The sequence below is a fragment of the Lynx canadensis genome, chromosome C1 (assembly GCF_007474595.2).
Source record: "Lynx canadensis isolate LIC74 chromosome C1, mLynCan4.pri.v2, whole genome shotgun sequence".
In the NCBI taxonomy this organism is placed as follows: domain Eukaryota; kingdom Metazoa; phylum Chordata; class Mammalia; order Carnivora; family Felidae; genus Lynx; species Lynx canadensis.
In genome coordinates this window covers 182,182,845-182,210,635 of record NC_044310.1, presented here as the reverse complement: position 1 = coordinate 182,210,635, position 27,791 = coordinate 182,182,845, and the positions used below count along the sequence as shown (strand labels likewise).

Sequence of the window (27,791 nt, the reverse complement as noted above, 5' to 3'; positions counted from 1 at the left end):
AACAAATTCTGGAATTAAACACCATTCTGCTTAAGGTTTTAAAACAAACACCACGTTCCATGTAAAAATATAGGCAAAATAAAAAGCTGGTTTATTTCTCCTGAAAAGTACCTCTTTGTTTTTGCTTATAGTACATTTGACAGCCGTAAGGCTGTCACAGTGTCCTGTATCAGTCTCCTGACCTGACTGTAGGAACACTGCTCAGCTTTGTTTTGTTCTGTGAAATAAATGTCACTTGTCCAATGAAATATGTCATGAATGTTGTTTCTGCCTTTCTTTACCCACCTTTAAATGAGGAAATTAAACATCATCACGCTGTTTGGCCTAGAATTATTTTCATTCCCTACTTATCCGTACTGCCTTCATCCTCTCCTCCACTGCTGCCCCGCGTACCCACTGGAGATCACTGTGCCACCTGAGAGAGGGCAGAGGAGGAAGGGTCTCCACTGCCACACCCATGATGCTGGGTGCCTGGGAGGAGATGCAGGAGCCACCCCCAGCTCCCCAGCTCACTGCCCCACAGAGAGGGCTCCCTCCAGTATATTCACAGGTCCTACTTTCTCACCCTCCAAGTACATCAGCTTGAGATTCCCCTTTCTCACGCTTCACTTAAGAAGGGCTTGAGCTCAGGCTTCCCTGCATTCAGCCTATTATTTCCCTTTGTAGGACTATCTGTACTAACTGCAAACTGATACCTTCAGGATGACTTTTATTATCATCATCAGAAGTAGACTGTCGGCTATAAGTATCGTTCATTTGTATCTGTCACTCAGGGAACCTCAGATTCGCTTAATTTGAGAATTAAATTAAGCATAGTCATAAATGTGTCTTCTTTGGAGAGCGTGGAGGGTTTTGTTTTTTGGTTTTTTTTCCTTCTGGTTCTGATAAGTCTTTCCCTGCATACTTCGTCATTGAATTCCTTGTCTAGGTACATTCTCACTGAAAACATGACCTCATGGGGCTGTCCTTTCTTTATGAACAAAAGCTTTGGGTCTGTGTTGTTTTACAATCATCTTCCTTCTGGGGTAAATTGATTTGGCCACTCAGAAAGGACTCATGAGCCGTTCTCATATGTTGTAGGTGGAGTGCTCCACTTAGGTAACCATTTGCTTGTGTATTTTGACTTCTACTGTTAAGAGCAAAAGCCAAATGTGTATTATTGCAGACGACGACGTAGTAAGTCACCGCAATTTTCACCTAGTTAATTATGGCAGGTGGGAATTGAATCAAAAGTGTCCGGTTCTAGAAAGATAAGGATTAGGAAATAATCTGTTTTTCAAATTGTCTCTTTATGGACAGGTTAATTATCAGAAGAGATCACTTACTGGAAGATGCTTTTAATCAAATTATGGGCTACTCCAGAAAAGACTTACAGAGAAATAAGCTGTACGTCACATTTGTCGGGGAGGAAGGGTGAGTAGAACAGAGAAGTGGTGTGTGGAACACAGACTGCGGCTGCACAGTGGATGCTTCACCACGTGGTTGCTGTGGTTGCCTGAAACAGGAAACCCTTTTGGCAGGAAATGCCATTCTCATACACTTAAACCTTTGGGCTTTTTTTTTTTTTTTAAGGCTTCCTCTGGTTTTTAAATCATTTGACATAGAAATTCTTGGGTAAACGCTAGTAACTATAGATCATTTTGAGAGCAGAAGCTCGTTTGGTTTCTTCTCTGTGCATATCTCTTTCTTAAAGGGAAAAAGTGGGGCTGTGAGGGACAAGACAGGAATTCTGATATCTGTGAGCATGTAATCTGCACTGGAGTGGAAGGAGTACACGCTTCACCTGTTCAGGAAGCTCAGTTTCAGAGTCACGAATTAGAATCCTGCTCTTCTACCTGGAAGCTTCTGAAGCAGTAACTCCTGGGCCTTGGTTTTTATTTCTCTGTCGCCAGTTTTCCTCTTTTTGGGGGGACAGTAACACCTACCAAAATAACCACCTGCCATAAACAAATGTCTCCGGCCTTCTATGACTCTTCCGTGAGTGTGCTTGTGGAGATTAGGGTTAAGAAACAAAGGAGCAGACTCCTACGCACTGTTTATTGCGTCCTCATAGACATAACAGTTGTTCTGTAACACTTCAGAAGGTGACAGCTCTCGTCTTGTCCAGACCCCTTCCTCCTTCCTCATTTCAGGTCTGGGTTTCAAGTCGCAGCACCTTCTTTGTAACCCAGCCATCACGAGGGCCAATTTAAAAAGTACCACACGATAGCCTGAACTCTGGTTGTTTTCTTGACTCTGTTGATTTGGATCATTTTAAAGCTACTCTTCTCAGTCCTGCCCAGGAAATAAAGTGTGCTAGATTATAGACTCATAGTAGTAATACCCAACCATTCAATATATGCAGCCATTCAATATATGGTTAATTTGGAGGCTCCAAAGTGTACAATAACTTGCGCATGCTGATGGAACTAGGTAACAGCAAAATCAGGATTCAAAACTAGGCTTTTCATCCAGGACTCTTGGACCAGCACTGGGATAGAGGCAAAACTCCTGAACTCTGCTCTATCAGAATTTTTTCCTACCTGTGGATCTTTTCACTCTTACAGCTGACTGATAACCACTAGTCTCATCACATATGCTGTTTATAGTCCCAGCTATAACTACATTGAAGGAAAATATTGTATGGGAAAACAAGACTAAGTGACAGAATTTGGGCAGAAGCTTGCCCGTGACTTGTTTTCATTGCTGAAGTGCATTAATAGACTTCTAGCTTCTGTTGGCTTAAGATGCAGGTGCACAGTTGAAAATGAAGGCAAATGTTTTAAGCCTAATCATAGGTGTGCATGGCATTCCAAATATTTCCTTACATAACTAGTCTCGTTTGGGTGAGAATACTTTTCCTCCCCCAGGAGTCCAGCTGCCTTCCTTCTTTGTTTGCACAGTTTGTTGAGATCTCAGAGATGTAGGGAAGAGTCTTTGGAGGCCCTGGTACTGAAGTTTGAATAGAGCAGATGCTTATCCTACTTGATCATCCTCAGGTAGTTGTCCTATGATCTGGACTGATGACATCTGTTCCTAGGAGGAGGCCCAGGCTGAGTGTGGTTTGATACCTTTGTATCCGGTTGCCACTAATGTCCAAATGTTTCCTGTTTCCATCACCTGTCTCCTTCCTGTAACCCCAGAGGGAAAACAAGAGGTAGGGCATTTTGAAGTGTGACCTCAGCCATCAGGAACAATCTTAATCAAGCCCCTTCTGTGTATGGCTTATTGAAGCTGGAATAATATGGCCAGGTAACTTCTGGTCTCATGTCTTTATTCATGTCAACATCATACACATAGGTTATTAGATATATATATATATACTTCATTTTGCTGTTAAAGCATTGAGAATACATACCCTGTTTTAAAAGATTGAAATAGCACTCCTGCTGAAAAAATAGAAACCTCAAAAACAACATATAATTAAGAAGTTATTTTAGACTTTGCCACCTTTTCAGACACATTGATTTAATCGCATTAAAATTGAAGATCATAACATTCCTTTCTGGATTATAATCAATATTCAAAGTGAAAATCTACCTAAATTTTTCTATTGAAGTATAAGTGTAGAGGTGAAAGTTTTCCATCTCTCTCCCTCCATCAATTTTAACGGTCTCAAAATGTGTCATGTCTAGCCCCAGTAATAGGTATTTAAAAACATATACACCCAGTGGCTAGTTTTGGTTTCTAATATTATTCTTCAATAAAAGGAACAAGATTCCTTGGAGAAATGACTGATTCTAGGACTGGCCGGAAGTATACAAGATGGAGCTTAAAGTAGCTTGTAGTGCAAAAAGTAAAAAAGTGCTCAAAACATCCACAATGGTAGGAGTATGTCAAAGAGACTCCAGAACCAACTGAAAGATCACCCAATGGCCCAAGCTGGAATAATTTGAGCAGCAAAACCAAGTAGGATTAGATTATAACCCAAAGTATAAAGTAAATATCTGTACTGATATAAATACATGATTGAATAAGTAAATAAATAAATGACGAATAGACAAATCTGTGCAGAAGATTTCCAAATAATTCAACGTAATTCCTCACTGCTTACTTGTGGGTTGCACATAATGACATTCTTCCAGTAGTATAATATGGGAAGGGGGAAAAAGAAGTAAGTCCAGAGTGGAGAAGCCTGGCAAACACATAGCCCAATGATCAAGGTTAAAATCAACAGTGATATATCATGTTAATAGTATATACCCTTCACATGATGTGATGAAAATGGCACTTATCTCCACAATCTTTGGTCCCCCAAACCCATAATGTGAGTCTATCCATGAGAAAAACCTCAGATAAATCCAAATTGAGGGACGTTGTATAAGATACCTTACCAGTACTCCTTTAAACTATTAAGGTCATCAGGGGTACCTGGGTGGTTCAGTCGGTTAAGCGTCTGACTTCGGCTCAGGTCATGATCTCACAGCTTGTGAGTTCGAGCCCCACATCAGGTTCTGTGCTGACAGCTTAGAGCCTGGAGCCTGCTTTGGATTCTGTATCCCCCTCTCTCTCTGTCTGCCCCTACCCCACTAGCACTCTCTCTTTCTCTCAAAAATAAATAAATGTAAAAAAATTAAATAAAAAACTGTTAAGGTCATCAAAAACAAGGAAAGTCTAAGAGACTGGCACAGCCAAGAGGAACCTAAGGAAACATGACAATTAAACATTAATATAGCATTTTGGATGAGATCCTGGTATAGAAAAGGGACATTAGGTAAAAACTAAGGAAATCTGAATACAGTATGGATTTTAGCTAATAATAATGTCTCAGTATCTGTTAATTAATCATAAATAATGTAAGGCGTTCATAAGAGGGAAACTGGGTATACAAGAATTCTCCGTATTATCGTTGCAACTTTTCTGTAAATAAAAAAACTATTCTAAGACAAAATATTTGCTAAATGAAAGCATATAGTCAGGATTTGGGAGATTTAGGAAATGTTTCCCTAAACAACTTTTCTTATTTCCCTATTGTCTGATGAGAGAGTGCCACCAGGGTGATTTTGGGTATATGTATACTTCCTTCTGCACTTAAGGTCAGTAGAATAATATGTATATAGAAATGGTTAATTCTGTGGAAAGTCCAAATTATTAAGGGTAATGGTGGGGAGAGACAGGGAGAGAGAGGGAGAGAGAGAATTTTAAGCAGGCTCTGAGTTGCCAGCGAAGAGCCGGACTCAGGGTTCAATCTCACCACCTGTGAGATCCTGACTTGAGCCGAAATTAAGAGTCAGCTGCTTAACCGACGGAGCCACCGAGGTGCCTCAAAAGGGATTTATTTTTAAGAAAACTGCATCTGCTTGCACTCCAAAAAAAGTATGAATTAACAGATTCACAGACTTCAGCTCTGCTTTGAGCTCTTTGCATAAGTCTGAAATACATATATATTATTCTGAAATGGAACAGCTGAATCAAGAGAAATTATGAGAAAATTTATAGTCAGAAATTTACAGGATAACTACAGATTCCATGTAAGGTAAAATTAATCTCAGAATATTGGTGATAACCAATGTTCATTTTTAAAAATACAAAAATAGTCCCAGAGCCTGTGAATGCAAGTGTGTTAGTTGACAAGTAATTATTATTTCTCGCTAAAATAATGTTATGGTTGGCTTTTTACAAAAAGTAGACAGTTTCTAAGCAAACCACTGTGATTTAATTTGGTTAGAACTGGAGGTTTTGTTCTAGTCATTACATTTTCCACCCAAGTTAATTTGGTTATCTGCCCCTGCAAAAAAGGGTAGGAAGTCAGCAGTAGCAGAATGGCTGGAAACTGAGTCATCTTGACAGAATGTGGTGGGAAATTGCATGCATGTGGTTGCCTCTTTCTGTTGGGCTTCTGTCTGCCTAGAAGTTGCTTCTTTAGGAAGGAGGCCAGTAGAGCACTGCATATTCTCCAGCATATTATTTTCTTCTCAGTTAAAAGCCCTAGCAACTAAAGCTTACGTGGTGTCAAAAGTTAGCTAGGCAGACTGTTGTATTCTGATAAGGTGTCCGGGGCCATTAACTTCTTAGTACCCTGAACAGTAAGGCAATAATGGCCTGGATAAAGAAAGAATGTTTATACTGTGATTGCCTCGCCTCTTTTTCCCCCCATGGCCAGATCTTTAAAAGGCACCTTTCTTTAAGGAAGAATGAGTTCATTATATGTGAGGTGCCATCTATTGACATCAATCATCTGTCTTGCAAAACCACGCTTAGACTAGGGAGGGGCCGTGTGCAAACAGTTGTAGTTCGGGGGTTTAAGAACAGATGAGCTCCTTCTGTGCTGTTTCTCCTGAGGCAGGCAGACGAACATAACTAAGGAAGATGAGATCGGAAACGGTTTTCCTGCATCTCTGCTTATAAAATAACCAGAGGCTCTTACATATGACTGGTCTAATCCTTGCTAGAACTTGTCTGGAGTCCTGAGCTTGACCATTTATTCCTCAGGAGTCAGTCTATAAAGATGTAAGTTAAACTTCATGGTGCTGCTTGTTTTTCTCCAAAAAGAGACATTTGCAGGGTGACCCCAATAATCCAAGCCCTGCTGAAGGGTACTTCTGCATAGGCTTGGGCTTGGTATCACCAGGCAGAATTTTGTTTTTCACACTAATTGCTTGCAAAATTCTTTACTCACCCAGCAGGCCTCCTTAAGTAGCTCAAGAACTAATGCCTTGCTGCTATAAATACCCGAGGGTGAATCAGAAAGTGAGTAGGAAGGCCATGTTTGCCTGAACCAACTATTAAGAGAGCAAAGCTTTTCTGCCTTCCAGAAAACTTATAGGAAACAGTGGTGTGACTTCCTACTGCCACCATCCTCCTTCATTCAGTACTCTACTTACTTGGTAATACTTTGTTTTTGGTAATTTTGAGTTGGAAACAAAGGACAGGAGAATAAAATTACAAAATTAATTATTTTAACAAGTATTGAATACCGCTGACAACTTGGGTGCTGTTGGCCCAACAACGAGATGGTGTTTAAAATGCTTCCTCAGCACTTCATGGGCTCAAAACTACACTGCCAGCCCAAAGACATCTGTGCATATTCCGAAATGCCCTCAGATGCAGCTGTTGTATGGCTACCCACCCGTTGTCTGGAGTTTCTGTACTTCCGTGCCAAGCCTTTAGCTGTGGAACCAACCTAACTGGCAAAACAGGAATGTAACAAACGATCCCTGTGATATGAGTCATATTAACTATTTATATGGAAGAGGTTGGTAAGACATTGCAGGAAGCACATGCACGAGATGCCCTGCTAGGACACGTCTTACTGAATTAGGTAGACGTGTATCATTTGTAATCTACAGCCTGGTCTCAGATATGCATTCTAAGCTTTGGATGATAATCAAGTCAAATGTTTAAAACTGTCTTGGCTTTAGAGTGGCTCCATCAGTGCTACTAGAGTTAAAACACACACACACACACGCACGCACGCACACACGCACGCACGCACACACGCACGCACCAGCAGATAAAAACGTGACCAGTTAGAGAAGATCCATTTTCCTCCTAGAGGAAATATTATTAGCTTTGTTCTGTCTTGGGGGGGGGGGGGGGGGGGGTTTTACTTTTCACTTTAACACTTCAGGGAACACTCTCCTTATCTTTAGCCAGAATCAGCTCTAATCATAAACAAAAAACCAATCAGTGAGGTCCACTTTTGTTGTTTTAAAAACTTTACCATATTAGAAGATATTAGATCTGGAAAGGGACAAGCACCAAGCTAAATATAATTCACTTGAGTGATTTCTGACAATGTGTGCAAATCGAGTTGTCTTTTCGGGATTGGCATACCCTAATATCACTGAATGAATCTACCACCTGAAGGCAAACTTGTGCAAAATTATTCACTCTGCTAGATTGTCAAATAACAATGTAAATTATGTTGATTTTCTTTAGAGAGGGCATCAGAGACCTCCACTCATGGATTCAACAATAGACATTGATCCCCTGTGGTAGATCAGGCTAAGGTACTTGGAATACAAAAATGAGAAAGAGACACGGTCCCCTTCTCTGTATGGTTACAGCCTAGATGTGCAGATAGGGGAGGCAAGCACATAAACAGGTTATTATAATACACTCTTGGTAGGTGTGGTATTATGGGAACACTGAGAGTTGAAGCTCAAAGCTCTTTCTAACTGAATGCCACTGTTTAATTTTAAGCAGCTCTAAGCCCATTTTTCTTAAACCAGTTGTCTCTTTGTAAGAAAACCGTCTTATAAAACTGGCTCACGTTTCAGTTGTCTGTGGCCCTTCATGTGCCTCGATTGTGTCTGAAAGGCCCTTCAGGTCAGGGACCACTGAAGACCACAGTCTCACACTTAGTAATTGTGACTATTCTTAAGGTTACATATACCCTAGGATACTATAGTCATTATTTCCTTGAAGGGATCTTCACTAAAGATGAAGATTTATAGTAAGCCAGGTATTTTAATAAAGGAGCATTTTCCTCTTCCTTTCTTTGATCTTCCATTGGCCAAGTTTCTGTGAAGGCTAGATAGTAAATATTTTAGGCTTTGCAGGCCATACATTTCTTGTTGTACTTACTCAGTTCTGCCACTATAGTGGGAAAGCAGCCACAGATAACATGTCAGCAAATGTGCATGGCTGTGTTCCAATAAAACTTTATTTACAAAGCTAGAGGATGGGCCAGATTTGACCCTCAGGCCTTAATTTGCTGACCCCTGCTTTATAAGCAACATTTTTATTAGTCTTGATAACATTTAAAATGTACTGACCGGTAGGCTGTAAGGAGTAATGAGCATTAAATGTGGGGTCAGGAAACCTGTGCCAAGGCCTAGAGTTGCCCCTGCAGCTTTCATTTGATCCAAGTCAGTGATGTCCTTCAGCCTCAGTCTTCTCTTCAGTAAAATGAGGGGATGGACAAAATGACTTCTAAGATGCCTTTGATTGGCATTCTCTATTTCTGGAAAGACACAGGGATCTGATGATGAAATTCACCATCAATAGGAAATTTAAAGGGACATTTGCATCCACAAGGATCTGGGTAGACTGGAATGTGGACCATGTTTCACAAAGTGAAATTTAGTAGGAAGTAGTATAAAGTCTAGTACTTAGGTCCTAAAAAGATACAGCGACATGCAGACAGGAGGGGAGAGTCTTGGGATAAAGCAGCACAGGTGGAAGGTTTGAGCTGATGACTAGCACATTATGAATCAACAAAGTAAAGCGGCTGTCCCACGAGGAAAGATGGCTTTAAGCTGCATTAGCAAGATGAGTGTCCAGGAAGAGAGGACAAGGGCTCTTTCTAAGCTCTGTGCTGACAAGACCACACCTGAAGTATTGTTATCAGTATTAGACAACACCCCTTAGGTCAGACTTTGACACCCTGGAGAGTGTCCAGAGCACAGGACCAGGGTGGCAAGGGAATTCCCAGCCCTTTCCTTCAGAGGAGATTGAAAGATGTGGCCATGTTCAAGAGTGGGGGAGGACACAGAGAGCCAGGGATACCAAAACTGCTACACTTTAGAGTTCCTATAGAAAATTACTTCTTGAAAGATTTTATATCTTTACATCTAGGTTAGTACTCAAAATATAATAGGCACTCAAATATTTGTTGAAAAAAAGCCTAAGTATGTGAAGAGCATTCAAGTAGAAGAAGTATTCTACTTGTTCTCGGTGGCGTCAGAGGCCAGGAGTAGGACCGAGGGAGGAAGCCACAGGCAACTGCTGCGGTCTTAGCATGTGGAGAGGTAGTCCGCATCATTGTGCCTGGGAGGCAGCCCAGGTGCTGCTTTGGGAGTCCCCATGGTAATCTTAGCACAGTCTCCTGGTGGTCACCTGGTAGCCACAATTATATTCAGCTGCCTCGAGACAGCTGTGTCATGTCACCTTAAGGCCTCTTGGGTTCTGAGAGCGTGTGTTATGTTTGCATTTTTCTGCACACATAGGTTTCCTGTCTACACTCGTATTTCCCAAAGTGCAGTGAGGACCGGAGATGTATGAGATGATTTTAGCTATTACACAAACTGACATTTTTTAAATATTTGCATATTTCTTTTAATGTGTATTAGAAAAAAATAAAGCTGGCACATCATAATTTCATAAATATTATGTAAGACATAATACAGGCTACATTAGAAAAGCAAGAAAATTTAAAGTTGATAATGAAACGTGGTAAGCACACTTAACAGTACCTATATATTCAGATATGGCAAAAGTTGAGAAAGTAGTATGTGAATAGCTGAAGTACGTTCTAAGTAAATTCTATTAAACTCTCAATGAAGAGCTATAAAAGACATTTTATTTTGCTTACAAGTATCCCATCTCTTTCTTCCACCTATAACAAGGTAATTTTTCTCTGTCACACAATCCCATCACTGGAAAAGACTCAGATGATTTTCCTTTTTCATTAAAAAAAAAAATGCAGTAATGCCGATGGAGAAAATTCCAGAAGAGAAAAAAAGTAGAGTGAACAAAAGAAATCTTAGAGAATCCCACCACGCAGCTTCCCGTTCCCCTCCAGCATTCCCTCCTTTCTTTGAACCCTTGTGTAAACTTGTCATCGTGGGATAGATGTGCTTTATATTTTTCATTTTAAATTTAGCGTATCAAATCACTCTATTACAAACTCCTCTTTGCTGCATTTTTTGCTCTCAGCATTCTTGGCCACTTGTCATTCCTCAAAGCTAACGCAATTGCTTCTCATGCGTCTCCTTCACCCTGATGTCTTTCTAAGTAAAATGGAATTTACACTGTAGTTCAGGTGCTAGAGTTTCAGCCTCTTCTCTGGATACCTTCGTTTAGGAAGCTTTAGACACCCTCATTTTACTTGTCTATAATTTTCCTTGGTGTTTTATAATTTAAAGTTTTCACTCGAACCCTGTCATTCCATTTTTTGGGCCTCTGATCTCCCTAGGGGGTCTTGTATCTGTACTCTCCTATCACCAGTTCAGGAAAGTCTCTTTCTTCTCCCATTTCAAAATGTTTCAGAAATCCATAAGGACTCCATGTCCCATGGATGTAGGTAGCTGATAATCTCTGGTTTTACTCTGTTTAAGTATTTCCCAATGTACTCCCTTTCTCCATAACTCCATTCCAGACATTGGAAACATTTACTTTTTTATATGTGTGTGTATATATGCAACCAAATTATTGGCATATTGCCTGTTTTATCCGTTATCTGATGTGTAGCTTTAGCCTTGGATATGCCTCATACAAATGCCCATTCCACTATTCTGGGTCAAGACGTGGATAAGATTGGGACTCATGATCATTCATTTTGTTCTGATAGTCCAGACATGCGGGCAATTAGACTTGTAATGACTGTTCTATAGAAAGCTGAGCTCTGTAGAAAATGTGCCCAATATATAGAAAAAAATAATAATAACTGGTTATTCTTTCTGTGAAATTTTTCTAAAGGCTGGATTACAGTGGACCTTCCAGAGAGTTTTTCTTCCTCGTATCCAGAGAACTCTTTAACCCATATTATGGCTTATTTGAATATTCAGCCAACGACACATACACAGTACAAATAAGTCCCATGTCTGCTTTTGTAGACAATCACCATGAATGGTAAGTACTTTTTCCTCACCACTTTTTTTCAGTTGATTTTCTGTGAGAGTATTTTTTATAGGAACCCCTATTTCTTTTAACACTTTTTTCCTTGGAGAAAATCATATTTTCAGTTTCATTTGACTCTTATTTTTGTTGTCAAATTTAAATATGCAGGCAGTCTCCAAGCTAGGGATAGATTATATTCCACACTTGATCGTAGCCAAAAGACCGAGAAGTAATATATTCCAAAAGACCAATTTTAAGTGAGTTGGGTAGAATTCAAAAGGTTTTTTTCCCCATTGAAAGAAGGTTCCAGATGATGTTAGGTTCCCAGCAAAATCACTAGATTCTGCTCTGCACCTTTGGGCATCTCTGAGCTCTGAGATGGGGTGGGAGAAGGTCCTGACCCAGAGGTCGGGCAGCTGCTAGAGCAGCCCTTGGGGAAGTGGCCAACACTGGGGGTGGGGCAGAGCAGCTGGGGTGCTGGCTGAGGGTGATGATGGCATTCTAGTAGGAGGGAGGTAGGGTGCGGTGCCCTGGAAGAACCGATAGTAGAAGAGAACCTGGCAGAAGGACACGGGCTCAGAGTCTCAGCAGTGGCGCTTACCCTATTAGCTATTGAAATTTGTAGCCAGGGACTGCTCCTTTCCTATTTTTTCACATAAAATCATCAAGGAAAACTGGTATAGGATTCCCCTCTGGGGATTACTTATTCTGAAAATCCTGAATTGCACTCTTTCCAAATGTCCTTACATACTTTTTTAATCCCTGCATTTATACACTTTAAATACTCTATAACCCCTATTTGCTTGTTCCTCTTTATTTATAGTAACAACAACAAAAAAGAAGTAAGTAAGACTCATGGAAAAATTCTCTTTGAGTCATGAAGGTTAATATTGGTGGGTGGAGGGCATTAAGTTTTAGGACTTATTCTTCAAATTAACTCCATTTAGTTACAATTTGGAGTCTTCCTAGCTGTAGCTATTACAGTTATGCTACCTTAGGTGGAAATAAAGAAAACAAAGCTGCTGGACATTAATCTTAAAATGGCTGTCTAATACTAAAATCACAGATGGACTGTATGGACTTCAGTGTGGATGTACATTTTTGGATCCCTTTCTGAAAGAGAAAATAAGTGTACATCTCAGCAAATCCAATCATGACTGATGTATTTAGTAAAGTTTCCAAAGTGATTCAGAATAGGATTGAGCCTTGAAATTTTAGAGAACAGAATGTCCCATGAGGAAACTCCCCCAAAGGTCCACATGCATAATTCTTGGATCGTGACAACTACCATCCGGAGTGCAGTTTGAGAGAGACCAGGTATAGGAACTTTCTCACTTTGAGATTGGGCTTTTCCTCAAGAGGGGATTGCTAGTGGGTTTGTATTAGAGAAATTCTGCGAATATTCTTGCAAGCAAACTAGAAGGGGACAGCATTTTCCCCACCACCGCTGGTCTCAGTCTGTCACCTCTGAGAAATGGCTTGGGGAAATTTCACTGACCTGCACGTGGGGAATTCGTGTTGACCATGTGGGGTGCTACATGGTAGACATTATTAACATGAGGTGAAGGAATTATTAACAGAGTGAAACAGATTTTTTTCAAGTAAATGTGAATATTTGCCTAATGAAGACACAGGCTACAATGCACACAAACTCTCACGGACCCAGTAAACGATCAGTCCTGGACAAACTTAGATGATTAGAGCTGAAAGGCTTTCTAGAAGTCAGATAGAACAATTTAGAAACTGCCTCATGATGTGTAAGCTGTCTTGTGCTTTTTCTTCACAGGTTCCGATTCAGTGGTAGGATTCTTGGTCTTGCGCTAATACACCAGTATTTGTTGGATGCTTTCTTCACACGGCCCTTTTATAAAGCTCTTCTCAGAATGTAAGAGTATTTTTGTTGCTTGTGCAATTAATATGTAAGAATGTAATATTTCTTTTATTAAAAAAGGGCCTTTTGTCAGTGTCACGTATCTGCTTAGATGTCTGAAGCTAAAACAGTTTCAAATATGGTCACTGTGTTTTCCCCAACCCTGTATTTCTGTCTTGCCCCTAAAGTCTTAGTTTTGCTTTGTTCTAGAAAATTTATTCTCATTTGTTGCAACACATGTTTCTTCAAAACAATTGTACTTCAAATACAGCACTGGAATTCCTGTGGTATTAATGCCGATTATTAATAGAATAGTTGTGGGTTAGTCTTGGTGACTCACAGCCCCCTATCCTTTATGAGAAGCATTTTATATATTGCTTGATGCAGACTTCAACTGCTTACTCTTGGTCCAAGTTTTCATTCTCCTTTTGTTTTGTTTTTGTCTTATTTTTTGTTTGTTTGCTGGAGGTGGGCAGTCCCTTATTTTTCTTGAGACTTCCCTATATGCAAGATAGTAATTTATTATGGCAGATGAGAATTTAGCATTCACAGAACTTTTTCTTCATTGTTGCCACAGTGAAAGATTGCAATTATTGTAAAATGTAGAGCAAACAGTTTCTGTCCTGTAATCAGTAGTCATTTACAAGGCTAAACAGGAGAAGGCAACTGTCTGGTGGGGTAGTAGCTCAAACTTGCAAGGAGAAAGCACAGAATGATTGCTGGGTTCTGTCCAGCTTATTCCCTGACAGAGGCCATGTGCCTGCTTTCTGTAAAATGGAAGCCTAGACTTCAAATGAAAAGCAAGCGTTTCTAATGGGCTCTTAAGAGGGTCAGTAGGAAGACTTTTTGCTTTCCTCCCTTTTGGTGTCTGGGCAAATGAAACCCTGGGGAACTGGGCACTGTCCATTTGCCTCTCGGGTTCCCCTTGTCTGATTTGCACCTTCCCATTTCATTGCCTTTTCTCATCTTCTCCTACCACTAAAAGAGTGGTCTGTGCTGATGTGCCCTCAACACACTTTAGCCTGGCTTCCTTGCCACCAGTAACCCTTAGAAGCTTTTAAAGAATATCCTTTAGTCCTCATCTTACTGTATCATCCTACTGGTTTTGATACTGTTGACCACTCCAACCCCGAACCCCACCCACTTACTTTGTGTCTTTCCTCCACTGGTGTCCCTGACACTATTCTCTCCCAGTTCCCCTTTTATTTTTATGTCTCTTTCATGGGCTTCTCCTCTGACTTCCCCTTAAATTTCGGTGTTCCTGGAGCTTCCATTCTTGCCTCTCCCCCCTCCTGCTTTTCTCTCTCTATGTGCTGTCATGGCGAAATGTCTACACCTGTCTCTTCTCCTACTGGCTCACATCTGCACCCTTAGTCTTAATCTTTGAGTTAGAGGCTCATGTGGTCAACATTCCACTGAGTGTCTCCACGTGCATGTCTCCTAGGCATCTCAAAATCAACATGGTGACCACTAAACTCCTCAATTTCCTCAACCTAAAAGTGTACCTTCTCCCATGTGCCTAGTCACAGTCCATGGTGCCAGGATTCTCAGGTCACTGGTCAGAAACTGGGAGTCACCCTCACACAGGGATGGCAGATAGACAGCACAGATTCTGCTCTTCCCTACCACCCATTCCACTGCCATGCTGTGGTTCACAAATCATTTATCATACTCTTCCCCACTGAATTCATTTTGGCCTCAGGAATTTTTTCCACTTATAGTCCTCAAGACTGGCAGTTAATCAGAGCTGGCTTGCAACATGAGTTCATTTGGTACCCCTATTTTGATAGCCTTCTTTATACCCCTGATGATACCACTTACTAATGCCCATGTTTACCCCTTAAATAATTCTTAAATTCATCTTCTCCTGTCCACCCTTAATAGCTGTGCTCTTAAAATAAAACTCTTATCTTATTTTGGCCAGATTACTGTAGTGGTCTACTAATTGCCTTCACCATCTGATGAGAACCACTCCTCTCCCCACCCCCATTTTAAGTAATCCTCTATACTACAATCTCCAGAGAACTATTTAAAATCGCATCTCACATCTGGTCATGTCATTTCCTGTCCTAAAATATTTCAGTAGTTCCGAAGCACCATGCTCCTTAGAATGATATTCAAGGCCTGGTCCCAGCTACCTTCCTAGCCTTCTCTGGATGTTATGTCTTGTGGTTAACTCTCTGATACTACCAGTATGCTTGAGTATTTTGCATATTCCATGGCCTTGTGCTTTGTTAATGTTGTTCTCTCCTCCCTTTCTTTTCCCCCTTCTCCTTCTTTTCATCCATTTCCCTTTACTTCTCTATCTTTTAAACAGCCTACAAATTTTGATGTAGGTATTACCTACTCCAAAAGACTTTCCTGAATCTCCAGGTTGAAGTCCCGCATTCTTGCTATGAGAACTCCCTGTATCTACCTTATCGTTGTTTTTAATTGGAGTGTAACATTCATGTAAGAAATACACAAATTTTAAGTGTTACCCAGCCTAGGCTATCATCATCACCTTATATTAATTGACCTATTTGTGTGCCTGTCTCCCCAACTAGACCATTAGCCCCTGAGGGCAGTAACTGTTTATCAAGTAGCTGTTAAGATGTCTGGCACATCCTTGATGCCTAATAAATGTTTATACTGAACGAAACAAAATGACCTCTGAAATTGGGCTGATGGGGGGAAAATTCAAAACAACAAAAGCAAATCAGTTGTTACCACCTTAAAACTGGGCTATATAACAGTAACTCCATTGTATGCAGATCCTCTCTCCACAATGAAAAAAGAGGAAAGAAGTATGGAAAACTATTACAATTGTAGAGAGATTCCGTAGCTTGCTGTTTTCAGAAATCTGGAAAAAACAAGAACCATGAAGAAAAAGGAGATGTATGTGAATGTGGATCACTCAATCTAGTCTTTGAAAAAAATAACAAAGTTAAAGTACAGTATAGAAACACACCAAAAATATCTAATTATGAGAACAGTGTTTTAAGGTGGTGTAACGTAGCCAAAAGAATATGGGACTCAGGCTGTGAACACCTGAGTTCCAGTTCCTGCTCTGGCATTAGTCGTGAATGACTAGGCAAATGGCAGCCACTCGGACAGGCTGGTTGATTTAAGGCATTTTATATATCCAGGATTTTTACATCGTATAGCGTATTTTTTTTATTATTTAGCTGCTTTGGTTACTGAGTTTGACTGAGAACATTCCAGAAATCACTGCCTATTTTGTTGACCTTGTTCTTGTCTTCAATTCTTAGTTTCTTTCCTGTGTCTTTGGGGTTTTCCTAACAGTCATCCCTACATATCTGCTTCTATCTGTTTATCATCTTAGTCTGTGTGACCTGAGTGATCTAGAATACCTTGATGAAGAGTTCCACCAGAGCCTGCAGTGGATGAAAGACAATGATATCCATGACATCCTGGACCTGACATTCACTGTGAATGAAGAAGTTTTTGGGCAGGTCTGTGTATGTGAATCCCCGGTGACTTAGCGTGGTAATTAAAGGCTGTTGGTTGATGAAGAATTAATTCATATGCGTACTTATTTGTGGCTTGTTGGGTGGTTTCAACCCCTGTTTATATACAGTTATAATAATTTTGGCTACAAAAATTATTTTAATACCAACAGCAGAGTAGGATGGTCTAATTTACAGATTGTGGTAACTATTTGTGTGTTATAAGCAATCTTCTTTTTATTCCCAACTAAAATATCCACATAAAATTTTAGAATTGCCTTGTATAAAATACAGCTTTTCAAAGTCCATGCTACCCCAGAGTTGAATATTAAATTATTTAATTGGCATTTGTACTTAACTCTCATTCATGTTTAAGAGCGGAAAATGTTTTGAAGCTGAGGGATGAAATAATGTTTTGGTGAAGGTTTGAAAACATGGTCGTTGGTTAAAAACATTTCTTTCAAAAATTATATACTGTTTCATAAGTAATATTCTTATTTACACATTTATGTTTGGCTAGTCTTCTGTATTTCGTGTTTTGGAAAAGAAGTTCTCAATGTAACATTCACTTAAATGTAATTCTGCTTCCTTAAGGCAAATCTTTACTTAAATATTGGCTTTTGATATGTAGTTGATTCTGAACCCTAATGGAATTTGCGAAAATATGTTTTTGCCAAACATTCCAATAGCAGTGGGGCAGAACCTGGAGCTAATTTATTTTCATTTAAAAGACTTACTAGTTTAGTCAGGATTTAAAATTTAACCTCCAGCACTCACAATATATAGATTTTTAACCACTGAGGCTTTTAGACATCAGCTCAATGCCTAGTTTTTACTGAGCACCGGTGTGTGCGTGGGCTCCATGTTGCACCTCCCCCCACTGTTGTGGAAACCCCCCTCCCGCCGTGGCCAGGGCAAAGACAGGTAGCTGGGTGATTTCGGCTCATTGGTAGCAGTGTTCTTCTAACATCAAGAGTATTTCTTTATGTTCAGTGTTTTGTTTTGTTTTTTAATCTCAGATTACCGAACGAGAATTAAAACCAGGGGGTGCCAATATCCCGGTCACAGAGAAGAACAAGAAGGAGTACATCGAGAGGATGGTGAAATGGCGGATTGAGAGGGGTGTTGTTCAGCAAACAGAGAGTTTAGTGCGTGGCTTCTATGAGGTAAAGACAATCAGAGGGAGTGGGGTTTTGCAGGCTGCTATCTATGATACCACAGTCCATCTTCTGGTGCTTTATTTGTGTGCGATATTTCCATTTTTCTTTTGTTATATTTATTATTGCACTTTCAATTTAAAAACTCCAATATATTTTATATGTGTTTCAAGAACACAAAAAAGCTCCATGCCCCCTTACAAGAGATCTTTGAAATAAAATGATGAATTCAAGTAGCATTTCATGACTTAATGACCACTAATAACAGTGAAGTCATACGTCTTACTCATGCTTTGATACGGGTGATCACGTCTCATGCTTGCTATGTGAAGTGATTGTATCTTAGGGTTTGAATGAGTTGTGACAAATACTCCATGTGACTTCCTTTGGAGGAGCACTAGATCTTTTTAAAAGAGAAAAACAAACTGGATTTATCAGTGGTCAGTCTTAAAATGAAAATTCTGTTGAGGAGAAACTCATCCATCTTGTCTTAAAAATATATTTGTCGAGAGCATTGCATTCTTCAGAGTGCCTACACAGAGCACTTCCGTCCTATTCCTAAAATTCCTTGTGCCCTCCTTTTCTGATGAGGCTTAATTATAGCTGAGATTTCTCCTGACTCGCAAGCCATGCCCTGCATTCTTTTTACTCCACAGGTGGTGGATGCCAGGCTGGTGTCTGTTTTTGATGCAAGAGAACTGGAACTCGTCATCGCGGGCACAGCTGAAATCGACCTGAGTGACTGGAGAAACAACACAGAATACAGAGGAGGTGAAATGTGATTTAGAGATGGCTGAACTTTTACGTTTCATATTAAGGGGAAGCAAATGGTTAGCCTGAATGCCAGCCTGAATCCAGGACAGGCAAGGCACTCTGTATTATAATCATAGGTTTGCCACAGTCTCCTCTGAGACCTTGGGCAAGGTACATTCCCTTCTTTTCCTAGTTACCTCATCCATCAAGTGGAGGAAGGACTGTTTACACACCATCTGAGGATGTCATAACTGTTAATTGTTGGTGAAGAAATGTGACCATAAGAACACTAATTAATTGTTTTATGTTGTTAGTGAAGCACCTAGGAACTCACATCCACCTGGTCAAACTCCACCTCTTCTCCCTCCATTCTAAAACTTGAAGCGACACACCCTCTAAGCTTCCCAATAGAGCAAAGGCAGTTTTTCTGCATTTCACTGAACTACCTACCAGTCGTAATTCACGGTTGAAACACATAAATGGAATAAGACCTGGTTCTCAAAATTCAAGAAGCTTATTGAACAGGCCCTTCTAAACTCAAGCATGAAGTTCAACTGAAAAGCAAACTACTGTAAGATTAGTTAAAACCTGCATCATATGACAGTTCACCGCCTGGGAAGCTTTAGAAGTGGCATTTCTGTAGATGACTATAAATTGTCCATTAGCAGTTGGGACTGAAGCCATTGAAATCTCATCACTGAGTCAATAGACTTTGAAAGGGACCTGATGGTGATCCAGAGTTGAAGTTTTATCCCATAATTTTAAGCAAAGAGAAAATACCTTTTCTGAAATTTATTGCAGTGTGATAGTCTTCAGAAAGTCATGACAAATAGCAGTTGCTTTTTGTTGTGATTTTGGCTTTTGGTTTTTAACTCAGAATGTAAGGTTAGCAGCAGTTCTGAACTTGGAGAGTAAAAACTACAAACTTTAAGTCGCTGAATTAACCACTTAGCAGAATACACTGAGAGCTGAACATCTCTATCTTCAGTTATCTGTACATTGAAACAAAAGATTAAAAAAAATTTTTTTTAAGTTTAGAGTAAAAAAAAAAAATAACATTTGCTGAATTGCTTTTGTTCTTGCCTGTTCGTGGCTCTTCCAGCTCATCGCTATTGCCGTGGGCTGGCCGTGCGTGCCCATTTTCTCTGAAAGGCCGTATTAAATTGCAGTCTCTCTTGCTGCTATTTCTGAAACCCAATTGCTACGATGCATCTTTTCCAACTGGCCCCATGTGTAACCCATATGTGGCCTTGGTTATTGTAACTTTGTTAACCAAGCTCTTTTTACCACCTAGAACACAATTTTCTCCAGCATGCTACATAACTTAAAAATCTTACCATAAATGCCATTAGCCCCCCGCCCCCCCCCCCCCCCGGCTCTGCCCCGGGCAGATTCTGATAGCAACACTGTTAATCAGATCAGCCATATTCATCTTTACGTATTGTAAGCTTTATTCACTGTGTATGTCTACTCAAGTCCCTATTTCATGGTTATTGTAAATCTTTCCAAGTGAAATGCTTGGGAAGAGAGTGCTCCGGGTGGGGAGGCAGAGAGATGGTGAGATACCCAGCTGTTTGCTGACCCAACTAGCTGGCACTGGATGAAGAGGCAGCTCTGCCACCTGCCATGTGGTCATTAGGCAGCTGTTTGTAGAGAATATGAAGAGACACTTGCTGTCCTCCTCCTCCAGAAGGTTTGGCACAAACAGCAAAGGAGAAGCAGAAAGGGGCCTGATTCATAAGATCAGAAGAGCTATAAAGAGCCACTGTGCTTATTTTATAGATGAGAAAACGATTTGCTCAGCACCAAATAGCTAGTTTCTGCCAAATGGACATGGAGCCTGTATAACACCATGTCCAGTATAAATATATTCACCTTTCACTTGGATCCCTTTCTTGTCCAAAGGGCACTAAGCATCACTGATCAAATGGTAAACGCTAAGGCAAAATTTCCCCCAAATTCTACAACCACTGTAACCTGTGAGCAAAAACTCAAATTCAAATCGTTTTTTACCCACCTTGTATGTTGGACTTACTTGTGCTGACTCGGAATGAGAGTGGCTTTGTGTACCTCGAGCACATGAGTTAATTGGTTTGAATCACCAATTGTACCTTAATCTTCTCTCAACTTAATTTTTCTCCGATGAAAGATTTTGGGATCCACACGTACTGCCTTAATCCTCCCGGGGATGATACTTTTGACATTTTATTAAATTCTACTAAGCTATGGAATAAAAGTAACATTTAGGTTCGTGGTTATTTGCGATTTATTAGTTGAAGGAAATAGAGTAATAAAATTACGATTTCCTTTTTATTAATAAAAAGTAAGTTGATTTAAAAATATGAACATTATATGTAGTTTTAAAATAGTTTGCAATTAAGTATTTACTTGTATACTTATTTGATTAACATGTCTCTCCTTTACCAGAAGCCCTGTAAGGGTCCGTTTGCTTTGCCATTGTTACCCCCAAGCTTAGTACAGTGCTTGGCATAGTGATACTTGAAAATTATTTCTTAAATGAATGACCAAAAGAGTTAGGTATTTCCAGTAACAGCAATGATCTTTTTCAGAAATGGTATGGTTAAAATGACAACTTTGTTGTTCTTCACTCCACCAGTTTTGTTTACTGACCACTAAATGGAAACAGAGACCTCCTAGTTTCATTGAGTATTGTCTTTGTTTGACTTTTGACACTCGTGTGATTGTATTTACAGTGTTATTCCCTAGTCTTAAATGATAGACAACCTTTAAAGAATCCAAGATGATGATTTATGTCTGGGGGTCTTTTGTCGACACGTCATGGTGTCATGTCATCTTAACATAGACAGGTCAAAGTAATGTGGGCTTTCCTGATTGGTTTAATAGGATATCATGACAATCATATTGTAATTCGGTGGTTCTGGGCTGCAGTGGAAAGATTCAACAATGAACAGCGACTCAGGTTGTTACAGGTAAGATGCCATTGGTTAATTTTTTAATGCCTTAATATAATTATTATTGGAATTGCTTATGTTTAATAATTGCTAAGTACTCAGTAAACACACCCCATGTTTGCCTGCAAATGTGGGATACATTGTTTCAGACTCTTCTGATTGCATGTTCTGTGGCTCCATCACTATGCAGAACATCCCCAGCCACGTCCAAGCATCTCATTAGAATTTTGAGGAAATACCAACTCCAGTCCAAGAATCCCAGGAAAAACACCTGCCTTCAGGGCAGCTTGGTCCCTTCAACATGAGATCCTGGGGCACTCTGCAGGGCAGCACCTCTAGCAATAGAAAATGACCTTCAGTCCCTTAGGAAGTGACCGGGTCTTTGAAAAAGAATCTTTTCTTTTCTTCCATGTAACTTTCCACAAACTTGAGATAACAGTGAAGTTCAAGGATACCGGGGAAACTAACTCATTATTTTCTTGTGGTGTTCATAGTTACATGGGCATTTGCTGGTTGATCGTAGCCAAAGAGATATCGAGAACAAGCCTTCTGGATGCTTAGGCAGAGCCTTACAAATAGATTGGGTCTTAACTCCTTTGGATCAAGGATCTGGTCCTCATTTATTCACCTCAAGTTGATCAGGGACTGATGTCAAGTAGACTTAGGTTGATTGATATACCTACTTTATTTATCTGTAATGGGAAATACACCCAATTCAGTCTACTGAGCTGGCTAGCCGTACAGGATGCTTTATCTACTAAGACCCTCTGGATCTCCTTTTCTTTTATAATGCACTGTCTGTCCTTAGTGTTCCCCAGATCTTTGTCAGAATTCTTGTGTTGGGTTTTTCCACACCCATGGAGTTTTGTCTTCAGGCTTTCCCACCAGTGAGCAGCCTGCTGTTCTTCCCTGAGGGCCCTGCACATGAATGATGCCATGCGTTTGTCAGCAGCTAGCCTCTTGGTTTCACTTCATCCTTCTGTTTTCTTTGGTTGACAGTTTGTCACAGGCACATCCAGCATTCCCTATGAAGGATTTGCTTCTCTCCGAGGGAGTAATGGCCCGAGAAGATTCTGTGTGGAGAAATGGGGGAAAATCACTGCTCTTCCCAGGTAAAATAAAAAAACAACACTTCTGTACTGTCATGACAGGTATTCCAGGAGAGAGAGACCTTTAAGTTATGCGTGTATTGATTAATTACTGTTTTTATATTAAAAGTTTGGGAGAGTGGAAAAAAGCTCTTAGAATGAATTTATCTTTGATTACCTTTCAAAATGGAGGAGTAAAAGATCTTACTGGGCATACTTAAAATGCATGCATACATATCTTTTTCTCTTTTTTTTATTGAAGTATAATTTACACATGATGTTACATTAGTTTCAGGTGTACAAAATAGTGATTCGACAAGTCTATACATTATGCCGTGTTCACCACAAGTGTAGCTACTGTCTGCCCCAAGACGTCACTATTATAATATCATTGACTGTATTCCCTATGCTGTGCCTTCTATTAGCCTAACTTATTCATTCCACAACTGGAAGCCTGTATCACCTTCTTCCCTTCACCCATTTTGACTATCTCCCATTCCCCCTCCCACTGGCAACTATAAGTTTGTTCTCTCTATGAGTCTATTTCTGCCTTTTGTTGGTTTACTCATTTGTTTTGTTTTTTAGATGCCACATGTAAGTGAAATCATTTGGCTTTCTCTGTCTGACTTATTTCACTTAACAGAATACACTCTAGGTTCATCTGTGTTTTTACAAATGATAAGATCTCATGTTTTGTATGACTGTGCAACATTCCTCTGTGTGTGTGTGTGGGTGTGTGTGTGTGTGCGCGCGCGTGCAGGCACATGTGACAGGCACACGCACCACATATTCTTTATCCGTTCATCAGTCAATATGGGTTGCCTCCGTATCTTAGCTATTGTAAATAATGCTGCAGTATCTTTTTGAATTAGTGTTTTCATTTTCTTTGGGTAAATATCTAGTAGTGGAATTACTGGATCATATGGTATTTTTATTTTTAATTCTTTGAAGAACCTCCCAACTGTTTTCCACAGTGGCTGCACCAAGTTACATTTCTACCAACAGTGCATAAGGCCTCATTCCTTTTTCTCCACATCCTCGCCAACACTTAGTTCTTGTCTTTTTTATTTTAACCATCCTGAAAGTGATAGGGGATGTTGCATTGTGGTTTTGATTTGCATTTCCTTGATGATTAGTGATGTAGAGCATCTTTTCATGTGCCTATTGGCTATCTGTATGTCTTCTTTGGAAAAATATCTGTTCACATCCTTGGCCCATTTTTAATTGGATTATTTGTGGGATTTTGGTGTTGAGTTGTATAATTTCTCTATATATTTTGGATACTAACCCCTTATTGGATATATCATTTGCAAATATCTTCTGTTATAATACAAAATGCTGTATAACCAAAGCATTTGTTAGCTTTAGTGAAACAATGTTGGTCATCACACTGTGGCTTCTTATGATTGTGGCTGTGACTTAGGTGTTCGCAGAAGCTCTCATTTTAAGTATATATGAATAACTATTTAGAATCCCGTCACTAAAAATTGCCACTATGGTTTCTAGAGAGTATTAAATCATGTCAACATACTCTATACCTCTTTAACTTAAATCATACATGCCTTAGTGCCATGTGAATGCTCTCTGCATTGATTCTCATTCATAATAAGATAATACACTTCCCTGGAGTGAAAAAAAAATTGCTTTGCTGCTGCTAATAAATTTAAGAGCCTGTAAGGTAGTAGTTGTGAATATAAGTGTTTGGGGTTGAATGGAGAACTGGAACTGAAACAAAAGAAAAGGAGGGAACACATGAATGAAAGAGGAATGGAGGAGAGTTGATTTTAGAACTCCTTTATGTAATCAGCAGTAACAATACAGTATTTTTGAGGTAAAAAAGACTTCAGATTGCCTCTCATTTTACTAATAATAAGACTGTGGGGCACCTGGGCGGCTCAGTCAGTTGAGCGTCTCTTGATTAGACTTCGATCATAATCTCGAGGATTGTGAATTGGAGCCCCTCATAGGGCTCTGACATTGCAGAGCCTGCTTGGGATTCTCCCTCTCCCTCCCTCTCTGCTCCTCCCCCGTTCACATGCTCTTTCTCAAAATAAATAAATAAATGTTAAAAAAAAAAAACGCTGCAATCTGGGGGGGGTGGTTAAATGATCTTCCCCAATGGTATTAGGTACCCCAGGATGTCATCCTGAGTTTTTTTTTTAAGTACAAGTAACTTTGAGAAACCTGTTAACGAGACTTTCTTCCTAGCGATTGCAAGACACTGTTTCTTAATAATTATTTTCTAAGCATCAACACATGACAAGAGGGGCACTGAAAATACAGATACAGACGGCAATGAGCAGTGCAAGCTCAGGGCCGGCGTAAGCCTCCTCAGTCACCCTCAGTATATTTCAATCTGTGAACAGAGGCACTACATCCAACCCCCTAAGTATTAGCCAGCATACCTGATGTTCCAGATTTGGGAGACTGTAATTTCATTATTTAAAGAAATATTTTCTTTATACCTGAATCATCCCTCCCCCACCCCCACCTTAAACACATATTTGTATCTCAAAAACAGATTCACACTGTCTGATTAAGGCTTTGCACCATTCTGAAAAACTCAAGGATTAGCATCAAGGAGGCAGGAAATGGCAGATTAATTGTGCCACTTTACTCTTGAAATCTATTTTTTATAAAGAGTTATTTTTGTAAAGTAGATGGAATAAACTGTAATAATAAGCAGATATATAAGTTGTTCACATTTAATCACTGCAATTTTCACCAAACATGGTAAGCAGAGAAAGGTAATTTGATGTAGACCTGAGACCTAGCTTCAGAGAGACTGGGCTGCGTTCCAGCTCTGTCGCTTACCTGCAGTTGAGTCTTGGAGAAGTTGCTTAATTTTTCTGAGCCTCTGTTTCCTTATTTACTTTGTAGGTCAGTAATTCTGAGGATTCAATGCAATCATTCATGTAAAACATTTACTGCTGACCCTGGCCTTGAGTAGTTAGTAGTGGCTGCCATTATGATTTCTGTCACCATCATCTGTAAAATATATCAGGCAGTAGTGTATTGGAAGGAGCACAGGGTTGGGAGTTAGAAGATCTGGGTTCTAGTCCTGCCTCTGCCACCAGCTAACTCTGGGACCTAGAAGATCACTTGATGTGCAAAAGGCCAGGGAGAGGGTGGTATATTAGGTTTGGTTGAACAAAAACTTATAGTGAGAGGTTTCTGAAAATCTTGGGAGTCAGGCTGGTTCACTTTCTACTTCCCCCTGAGAGTTCCAGGAAGTTTGTGTGCTGACTCATTATAAGTGATGGTGTTCTCCATTATCATTGCGTACACACAGTTGGGCAACAGACGTTGTTTCTTCCTTTCTTCATTATGACCTAAGGTTGGTTCTAGATTCCTAGTTTTACCCAGATTATAAAAATGCATAAATACAGATGATATATGAAGCACGTCAGGCAAGCAGACTACTTTCGTATCTTGTCTATAACAGGCTCTAACGTTTTAGATCTGATAGGGAGAAATAGCTGTTCAGCCATTCTGCTCCACAGGTAGTGAGCTTATCTATTGGAGAGGCATGCGTGCAGATCATAGCGCAAGGATATACTGGCTTTCTGCTCCGAAGCAAGAGGCCTGATCCATCTCTGCAGAATAGGGACAACAATGCCCTGCTCAAAGAGGATGTGACAAGTGAGTAAGATAATGCATTTGAAAGTCCTTAGAGAGAGTAGCTTTCCTTTGTTCTTTTTATCCCTTGATTCTGACTCTTCCGTAAGCCCACCATACTGCTATAACTATGAAGATGTGCTCCTCAGAGAAAGTACACTTGGAGGAAAAATATAACAAGAAAAACTTCAATGTACGACCATATATTTTTTCAGAAGTGATTTTTTTGACTGATAACATTGGCGTCATCCTTTGAAATGTGGGGTGTTGCTTAAATGTTAAAAAAAGATCTGTAAGATTGTCTGTAGTCTGAAGAGATTGTTCTATATGACTGAGGCCATTTCTCCTATCATTGAAACGGATATACTGAAGCCATTTTTCCAGCTATTTCCTGATAGGTTTAAGTTGCAGAACTGAAGATCTGGTCTGTCTCATGCTGGTCAACCCCAATGTATTTCTTTTTCCTGTTAGTGAGACAGTGTTTAACCTGTAAAGTAGGACCTCTCTTTTGACTGGAGACAAAATGGATGGGTGTTCTTCTTACTTACAAAATGTATTCTATAAGAAGTCTGGCATGGGGCACCTGGGTGGCTCAGTCGGTTCAGCGTCCGACTTCGGCTCAGGTCATGATCTCACAGTTTGTGAGTTCGAGTCCCATGTCAGGCTCTGTGCTGACCACTTGCTCAGAGCCTGGAGCCTGCTTCAGATTCTGTGTCTCCTTCTCTCTCTGCCCCTCCCCTGCTCATGCTTTGTCTCACTCTGTTTCTCAAAAATAAATAAATGTAAAAAAATTAAAAAAAAATTCTGGCATCATCTCATTCAGAAATGAGAGGCTGTAGCCTAGAGAGCTGGAAGTGGCTGTACAGAATGAGGATGGGCAGTTGTGGCAAATGGGAGGGCATCTTAGCCTTTCTAGACACAGATGATGGAGGGCTTTTCAACCTTTCAAGCAAGCAAATTTGAGTCTTATTTTCTCAGATTTCCTAGTCTCACTTTGTGGTAGCACTACTTACATTGTGAGCCAAAAAGTGTATTAAAGTATATAGGGTTGTTTCTGAAGCCAGTACAAGTTGAGTCCATGGCTCTTTTTTTCTCTCTTGTGGTAATGAAGTAACTAGAGACGCAGATGATAAATAATGATGGAGGCAGACTGGTGTCTCCGCAAAGGCTTATAGCCTGAACACATTACTGCACTTCCTCTGCTCTGCGGTTGGTAGTTAGTTCTGTATTTTGAGTTTCTGTAGATTTCCTATCCCCTGGTGCTCTGATGTACTTACGAGACAGTCAATTCACTTTATGGCAATTGCTCTGAAACATTCTGAAAGACAGGATGCTAACATGCCAGCCTGGAAAATGCAGGGCAGATCCTCTCTCCCAGCATGGTATGGAGTTTATGTGTTCATCTCTGAAGGTTCTTGCCAAGTAGGATGATGGGACAA

The 27,791-nt window shown here is 40.1% G+C and overlaps 1 protein-coding gene and 1 long non-coding RNA gene across 4 annotated transcripts in view; one reads left to right on the top strand and one right to left on the bottom strand.

The window, feature by feature from the left end:
- The window catches only part of HECW2 (HECT, C2 and WW domain containing E3 ubiquitin protein ligase 2), a 239,868-nt gene that overhangs the window by 194,954 nt on the left and 17,123 nt on the right, over positions 1-27,791 (top strand). For all 3 annotated transcript variants that reach the window (XR_004344036.1, XM_032594456.1, XM_030324947.1), the window contains exons 20-27: positions 1,300-1,413; positions 11,344-11,496; positions 13,271-13,369; positions 16,680-16,809; positions 17,823-17,969; positions 18,617-18,731; positions 21,579-21,664; positions 22,646-22,758. Coding sequence is in view for 2 of the 3 variants with exons in the window: in XM_032594456.1 (XP_032450347.1) it covers positions 1,300-1,413; positions 11,344-11,496; positions 13,271-13,369; positions 16,680-16,809; positions 17,823-17,969; positions 18,617-18,731; positions 21,579-21,664; positions 22,646-22,758 (957 nt within the window). In the remaining variant the exon portion in view is untranslated. The remainder of the gene's footprint in view (positions 1-1,299; positions 1,414-11,343; positions 11,497-13,270; positions 13,370-16,679; positions 16,810-17,822; positions 17,970-18,616; positions 18,732-21,578; positions 21,665-22,645; positions 22,759-27,791) is intronic.
- Positions 21,554-25,903, bottom strand: LOC115520511. Its single transcript, XR_003970807.1, has 2 exons — positions 25,549-25,903; positions 21,554-22,719 (listed from the first exon to the last, which is right to left on the bottom strand). It is a non-coding gene; the product is annotated as an uncharacterized LOC115520511 (long non-coding RNA).